Source organism: Prunus mume, linkage group LG7, assembly GCF_029339155.1.
Source record: "Prunus mume cultivar Tortuosa linkage group LG7, ASM2933915v1, whole genome shotgun sequence".
NCBI classification, from domain to species: Eukaryota; Viridiplantae; Streptophyta; class Magnoliopsida; order Rosales; family Rosaceae; genus Prunus; species Prunus mume.
Genome location: NC_142704.1, coordinates 18121921 through 18129816, shown reverse-complemented (window position 1 = coordinate 18129816; position 7896 = coordinate 18121921). Strand labels below are relative to the sequence as shown.

At 38.6% G+C, this 7896-nt stretch overlaps 1 protein-coding gene, 1 long non-coding RNA gene and 2 other non-coding genes across 4 annotated transcripts; 1 reads left to right on the top strand and 3 right to left on the bottom strand.

Moving 5' to 3' along the window:
* The first annotated feature begins 1280 nt into the window (after positions 1–1280).
* PGSIP7 (Nucleotide-diphospho-sugar transferases superfamily protein) lies at positions 1281–5235 on the top strand. The gene is made up of 5 exons (XM_008240304.3): positions 1281–1712; positions 3134–3392; positions 3818–4019; positions 4109–4256; positions 4407–5235. Exons 1-5 carry the CDS (start codon positions 1423–1425, stop codon positions 4909–4911), a joined length of 1404 nt encoding a protein of 467 aa, XP_008238526.2. The 5' UTR covers positions 1281–1422; the 3' UTR covers positions 4912–5235.
* Positions 5236–5783: 548 nt separating this feature from the next.
* On the bottom strand, positions 5784–7774 carry LOC103337152 (uncharacterized). The gene is made up of 3 exons (XR_514484.3): positions 6300–7774; positions 6123–6202; positions 5784–6037 (listed from the first exon to the last, which is right to left on the bottom strand). It is a non-coding gene; the product is annotated as an uncharacterized LOC103337152 (long non-coding RNA).
* Positions 6922–7005, bottom strand: LOC148915643 (small nucleolar RNA Z159/U59). The gene has a single exon (XR_016122413.1). It is a non-coding gene; the product is annotated as a small nucleolar RNA Z159/U59 (small nucleolar RNA).
* Positions 7268–7353, bottom strand: LOC148915642 (small nucleolar RNA Z159/U59). Its single transcript, XR_016122414.1, has one exon. It is a non-coding gene; the product is annotated as a small nucleolar RNA Z159/U59 (small nucleolar RNA).
* Positions 7775–7896: the final 122 nt, after the last annotated feature.

Below are 7896 nucleotides of genomic sequence, written 5' to 3'. Positions count from 1 at the left end.
AATGATATCCATGTTTGCAAGCTAATCATCTATATATGAGTATCCGCTTTGGACAGATCAGAGAGAAGTACGTCAGAGGCCAACCCCACCAATCCAAAAAAATCCATCATCAATTCGTGAATTAATAAATTTTTTCGATGCCCTATCTACATAGAAACACACACACCGTCCCAAAGCTTAAACAATTATTTTCTTTTTGGCCTGGAGATGTAAATAAAGTGGTCCCGGCAACCTTAATCTGTCTCTCCGATTTTTTCCCTAATATGGTAAAATTTCTTAGGTTTATTTTTAATAAATGGGCAGGTGCTTCGAGCTTAAGACGCTTTAAGTTAGCTCTCATTAAATCATAACAAGCTCAAAATTAAAACCATATATGAATGGACTTTAGAAATACACCAAAAGCCCATTTACAACATAACAAAAAGACTTTTAACTTCTTTTAAATTATAAAACTGCCATTGATTTCTTAAAAGAAACTCAACCCAAAAACCTAATAAAAAAGCCCAAAACACTCAATAGGGTATCAAAGTAATTTAATAATCGAAATTAAATTCAATATGGCCAGTTGTCATTTTTTGAGTTTGTTTATAGAAATTAAATAGTGTAGGGTTTATTTATAGTTTTAGTGCTAAGAATAGGTATATGACTAAATATCTCTATTAAAAAATATAGTAAATTTAGGGTTCATTAACTTTGCGTCAATAACCATTTGATTTGGTTGCATTCAATCGTTACTTTGTTAAAATGGATTCAAATATCGTGGACGAACTTTTATTAATTGTAAATAAAAAAAGATTATCAATATTTTGCACACCAAATAACAAGGTTTAGATTTTTCAAACTTATGATGGAGTAATTGTTTGAAGTGGCGGTCACTCCTCAGAATTTCTGTACAAGAAAGACCACATAATAAATCGCATTATATAACAATGAAATGTATGAAATTTCCTTCATAAGATCTGCTTTGACATAAGGCTGCTTTGGACGCAAGAAGGAGATGGGATTTTTCCCCTCTAAAATCCGTGTCCAACACCACGTGGCAGATCCTCATTGCTTGCGTTTCCGAAAAAAGGTGAGCCCACTATTAAATAACAAAAACGACGTAGTAAGAGCGAGCCGTACTACTTCACCGGCCTAGTTTGCCCCCAGACCCCAAACCGATAAGCGTTAAATTATTCCCTTTGCAATATAATAATACGGCCTGATTCTGGACCGTTGGATGCGGAGACTGAACAGCCCAGATCTCGCAAAGAGCCTCTCTATAAAAAAGCCTTCCCTCGTTGTTTCCTACCTATCGAGAAATATTTAAAACTCTCTCTTTCTCTTTGTCTCTCTCTGTCCGTCTTCGGTATTAAATAAAGTCCTTCACTTGCAATGGTGATCGAGGCTTAGAGAGAGAGAGAGAGAGGGAGAGCGAGCTCAATGGCCAAGGGCAGCATTGGAATTTCTAAAATCCTCCTGCTACCGCTCCTTCTTCTTGTTCTCGAAACGACGGCGTTCAGCGAGAACCACCAGCTGAAGCAGCAGCAGCGGCGGCCGCGGCAGTACTACAGAAATGCGTACGCGACGATGATGTACATGGGGACGCCCAGGGACTACGAGTTCTACGTTGCGACACGTGTCATGATCAGATCGCTCTCCAGGCTCCACGTTGCCGCCGATCTCGTCGTCATTGCCTCCCCGGACGTCCCCCTCCGTTGGGTTCAGACTCTGTAAGTCCTCTTTCGCTTATTTGTCTTTTTCCTCCGTTTCGTTTTTCCTTTTTGGCCGTAACGTGCACGCAGGGCCGTCCCGGCGCACGTTAGAAAAAACATGGGGTTTTGGCGCACGTTACGCTGTGTAGAGCTACCAAGTAGCGAAAGGGTTAGTCAACTAAAAATTGAGCCAATTAGGTCGGTCGTTGTTGGTAGTTGGTCAAAATGGTCAACGGCTTTTTATTTTTATTTTTACGGATGGATCGGGACCGTCTATTTTGGGTGGTCTTAGATGCAGCTTAGAATATGCCCTCTTGATTTTTTTTTTCCTTTTTCGGATAAGAATGCGTGGGGGGTGCCTTTTCGAGTCACAGCGCAACAGCAATGTATTTACCTAAGGGTCTTAATGGGTAGACTGGCCAGTTATATCTTGTTGGGCGTTGCTTACCATTTGCGTGACGTGGCGTGGTTTGATTGGCGGGGGGGTCGAAATCAGTGGATGGAATCCAAAGACATGGCACCGTTGGTTTTGGTGAACCTCGTCCGTTGGTCTTAGGTGGTCGTGTTTTCAACATTTGCCTCTTTTTTTTCTTCATGGTTAGTCTTTAAGAAGAAAGTAAGAGGAGAGTCGGCAAAGATTCCGGAATCATTGATAAAAGTCAAAAAAACTCGATTACATGTTTAATTTGCGCGTATTTAGTTTTATAATTTTATTTGTTTAAATTGTGCTTACTTGAATTCCATTAATGTCTAAGTTCTCATCAGTCATCATTTTTTTCCATATTAATTGCTCTCTATAGATTCTAAATGTAGATAATTCTATATAAGGAAAAAAAAAAATCAAAATAGGGGTTTTGTTTATTTTTATTTTCTGCCCTGCACATGACTTGCTTAGATAATGATGACAAGAAAGTCATGGATGGCAATCTATGATTTGTCTGATCCCCCTTTCCTTTGTTTACATCATCACAACTTGACATCCTAGGAGGATCAAGCCCATTCTCACACTGAGCCAAGGCCTTGGGTCCTACAAGCTAGAAAAAAAAAAGGAAGAAGTTGGAAATCTCATACATTTTTTATTTAAAATAAGATTTTGTAACATATTATAGATTTTAATAGTGCAATGCCTGTGTCGACAGAGTTAGTCGACGAGAAAAGGGCCTTAATTTGCATACTAGTGGATCTCAGGTTCGAACTCCCTATGGCATAGCGTGTGTGTGAGAAACCCCTCCCCTTGTATTTTATACCATCACTTGTATTAAAGTAAAGGTGTGGTGCTGTTAACTCAACCTGTCACGTTGGAGAGTCCAATAAATTTGTCTCTCTCTTAGTTTGATATGGTGATCTGAACTGTGACACCACTAATTTGACTTACAAGAACTTGATGTCATGACTGGCATATTGATATATTAACACAAGTTTTTGTTTTTGTTTGACAGAGAACAGGAAGATGGGGCCAAGGTGGTGAGAGTGGAAAATTTGAATAATCCATATAGTAACCAGAACAATTTTGACAAAAGATTCAAGTTAACACTCAACAAACTCTATGCGTGGAGCCTAGTGGACTATGACAGGGTGGTCATGCTTGATGCTGACAACCTCTTCCTCCGAAATGCTGATGAACTATTCCAATGTGGACAATTCTGTGCAGCTTTCATCAACCCTTGCATCTTCCATACTGGCCTCTTTGTGTTGCAGGTAAACCCTAAACCTTCAAGCATAAATGTTTGAAATGTTTATGAAACCATTTTAAGCCATTTAGTTTTGACTTCTTATTTCAAAGTTTCACATTGAACTCTTGAATGAGATTATCAAGATTTTATGTTATGATTTGAGTAGAATTAACTAACACAGAAGAACACTCACAGTAAGACGGCTAGATGCTATTATTTGAAGACGAAAGAATGATGTTCAATTTTTTCAAAATCATAATCTGCCTTATATCTTAAGAAATAATTGGGTTTTATAGAAAGGTAATATTAATCCTTTGGTTCCTTGCTGATTTTCCTTCTAAGATTTTAAACTAGAGTCAATGTTAAGGCATTCATCCAAGAAAACTTTATGGTTGAATTTTTACCTGAAAAGGAACCACTTTGGGCTTCATTTGTTCATGATATTTGCAGCCATCAATGGAAGTATTCAAGGACATGCTTCATGAGTTGAAAATTGGAAGAGATAATCCAGATGGTGCAGACCAGGGTTTTATAGGCGGTTACTTCCCGGACTTGCTTGATCAGCCCTTGTTCCGTGCACCTCCTAATGGCTCCAAACTTAATGGAACCTACAGACTACCTTTGGGCTATCAAATGGATGCTTCTTATTATTGTAAGTGAAACAATAAGCATTTCTAATTTTTATCCTATAGGGAAACCAAAGATTATATCTTAGCCACCCTCTACTTTTGCTTGTTATAGATCTCAGATTGCATTGGAGTGTACCCTGTGGACCCAACAGCGTGATCACCTTCCCCGGTGCACCATGGTTGAAGCCATGGTATTGGTGGTCATGGCCTGTTCTGCCGTTGGGCATTTCGTGGCATGCGCAACGCCAACAAACTCTTGGGTAAGACCACAAACCGTTTCTGCATTAACTGATCGCATCATCTGCCGCATTGTGTAGCCCGTCAATGTGGTGAAATATATGCTTAGGATTTTTCTTTGTGATCACCTTTCAAGCTGGCAAACCTAACTGTCTTCCTCTGTGATCATACAGGTATGGTGCAGAGATGCCAGTGGTGCTAATCCAGTCGCTAATTTATCTGGGAATAATAGCAATGACACGTATGGCACGACCAAATATATCCAAGTTGTGCTACAGGCGCTCAGACAAGAGCATTACCTTAATACACACCGTCCTCAAGATGATAGCAGCGTGGTCGATTGTAGCTGCGTACGTTGTACCTTTCGTGCTCATTCCTCACACGATTCATCCGCTGCTAGGCTGGGGTTTGTACTTTCTTGGCACTTTTGCACTTTGCTTCATAGCAATCAATGCTCTGTTGCTGCCAATGCTGCCAGTTCTATCTCTGTGGCTTGGATTTCTCGGCGTCCTCTTTGTCATGGCATTTCCTTGGTATCCAGATGGTGTTATAAGAGCTCTCTCTGTATTTGCCTACGCATTTTGTGCTGCACCATTCGCTTGGCTGTCAGTGGTTAAGGTCATGTCATCTATTCAAGCCGCAGTTGAAAGGGAAGCTTATTTTCCGAAAATTGGGTGAGTCCTCTCCACGTCTGAGCTTTGAACTTTGAAAGCACATTGCCAACTCCCCAGGATGAAGTGATGACAAGGACTGAGAGACGGTTTACTTCGACAAAATTCGGGCAGAAATGAGGCTGTGCTTTTTAATTCAAATTTTTGGGGAGAGGGGGAAAAGGGGAAAAGGGTCAGATGGAAGCTTGGTTTTGCATGAGCTTCCATTGTTTTTGTACCATAAACTTCATTGTTAAAAACTAACAGGTGTAGCACATGCCCTGTTCGCATGGAAAACTGTCTGTAATTATATAAGATCGCTTTTATCAGATTTCTTGCATGTTTTGGCTCCGACAGTTGAGTGTAACAATGACGTTACGTTTACTAATTTTGCCTGTGGAAGGTGACACCCAAATATTCTCTTACTATATGGAAATCTTTTGTTTGTTTTCTTATTGTTTTTACAAGGTTTCCCGCCAAGGAGTCAGAGATGTCTCCTTTCTATGTGATGACCTATTGTTAACAGTGAAATTGTTTGGAATAAAGCAAAGTTGAAGAAGCCATATGCGATAAAAAGAGAAGAAGGATGAGAGGCATATTTTGGCGACGAGATAAGATTGATGCGGCTATAATTAAAACCGAAGCAAGTTCACTCAAAGAAAATACCAGTAGATGATCCGGATCCTTTCGCCCACCAATGAAATGTATCAAATGCCCAAGTCCCGTATTACTTACCATTCTAGCTATCGGTGTTAGTGGTACTTCTCTTCCACAAAATGCTAGGTGAGGTCCCAAATGAAAGACTACCACCCAAAAAAAAGAGACAGAACACGATACAATAATTACAGAGAGAGGAAATCACAACAACAGTGCGTTAAATTGTCTCAAAACTAATCCTTCTGATAGAACAGAGTCGCAAAAGCGGCCATTCCAATTCAAACTGACTTTGTTTTTTTTGGTCAGAGGGGATGTACAAAGTATACCACCGGAAAGTTGTTCTAAAAAGGGTGGTTAAATTCCCAACCAAGCACTACGATTTTAAGCATCGATTTCTGCATATCTTCATAGCGGCCAATGCCACCATACATCTTACTAATGAATCTATCTTTGTTAACTGGTTGAGCCTTTTTCTTGCCTTTTCCAGTTTTTGCTACCTGCATAGATCAACGACTACAGATGTAGCCTTGATGAAGACATGAAATATAAATAATCAAAATAAAAAACAATGACAGAAAATACCTCAGTCCACATCTCCCTGCCATTTTTCGAGAACCATGTTGCAATGTCTATCAAGTGCTCTCACATGGCCAAGGAGCTTCCTGTTTTGATGAGAACCATTTTGAATTAGAATTATTGCCCTCGACATGTAAAGCCTTAATGAACACAAAGAACTATAAAAGTGTAACAAAGGATTACCTCAGTGAGTATGATCTTTGATACTCATTATAAGAACAGACTAATCAGCTCGGATATCCAGATTTTCAGCACTAAGAAGCTCAGGAAAATGAAAGTTTCATCAGAAATATCATTAGAAGCAAAAGAAGATCTTTTATGCAACTTGCTGCTGTCGATATAAAGGTTAAGTCCACAAATTCAGGTTTCCAAAAGTTGAAGTCTGACTATGAGGGTGTAAGACAATAATTTCAATGTAGCAAATACTATTGCAAAAAAGTCTATAAAGTAATCTACCTTGCACTAATGAGAAGAGAACTCTTCACTGTGAACTTTACTGGATATTATTTGTCAATCGAACCCTAACACTCAAAGTAACAAATGGTGGACACAAGCTTGTGACCCCATGCTAAAACTTTAACAAACCAAATTGACATCCGATCAGTTTAACTACACTACTTTTGAAGTTGTTAATTAAAAATATCGAATATTCCATTAAAAATATAAAATACCTCTAAAGAACCTCAATAGTCTAAACAACATACGCAAAAAGGACACGAAATATGTTCAAGTACAGTATGTATTCAAAGACATAATTGTATATACATATATATAGTGTAAATACACAACAACAGCCAAAAAAAAATCCTCTTCAGTTCAGGTCTCCAAATTTTTTCCGCATGGAGCATCTCGGAAGAACGAAAGTTATTTATTGATCATCATCAGAGGCAAAATAAAGTCATTTAATATACAAATGATAAAGCAGAGAGACAAAGAACAGGACACTGCTAGCCCAAGATGGATAGATTTAGCACCATCCATGAGCAGATATGAAACTTGTTATAATTTAAAAAGAGCTACATCCCCTGATTGTTAGTTGATTCTTACTTGAAAATAACAAGCAAAAAAAACTTAAACCCACCAAAAAAGATAAAATATTTTCAATTATAGACAAAGTTTATAGTACATGTATGCTGTAAACACAAAAACAAGCCTCTTCAGTTCAGGTCTCCAAATTTTTCCGCATGGTGCATCTCGGAAGAACGAAAGTTATTTTTCAATCATCATCATTAGAGGCAATATGAAGTCATCTAATATATATAAACAGAGAGAGAGAGAGAGAGAGAGAGAGAGGACACCACATTATAGACTCAGCACCATATAAAAGCAGACATGAGACTACGTATAAGGATCCGCGTCTCCTGATTTTTAGATGATGCGTATTTGACAATAATAAGCAAAAAAAATCAAAACTTCATAAAGAATGCATATGACATTCTCTAAAACCAACTATATTTGCATGAAATTTATGCATAAAATAGTACCAATGGCAATGTGAAAAAAGGAATAAACAAAATCATAGATCAAGGAAGGTTAATAAACAACTTAAAAGTACAGATGCTCAGACCTGACCGAGAGGTGACTAGGGTTTATACGAGGGAGGCTGGAGAGAGAGAGAGAGATTGAGACGAAGAAACAGACGACAGGATTGATGGGCTGCCTGGACTATAAAATATAATGTTATATGGGTAGCATATGGGCTGTGGCTTTTATGGATCTGGGAGGTAGTCCGGCTTTGAGCCTAAACTTCTCACCCTCTCTAATTATAAATTTTGGCAGA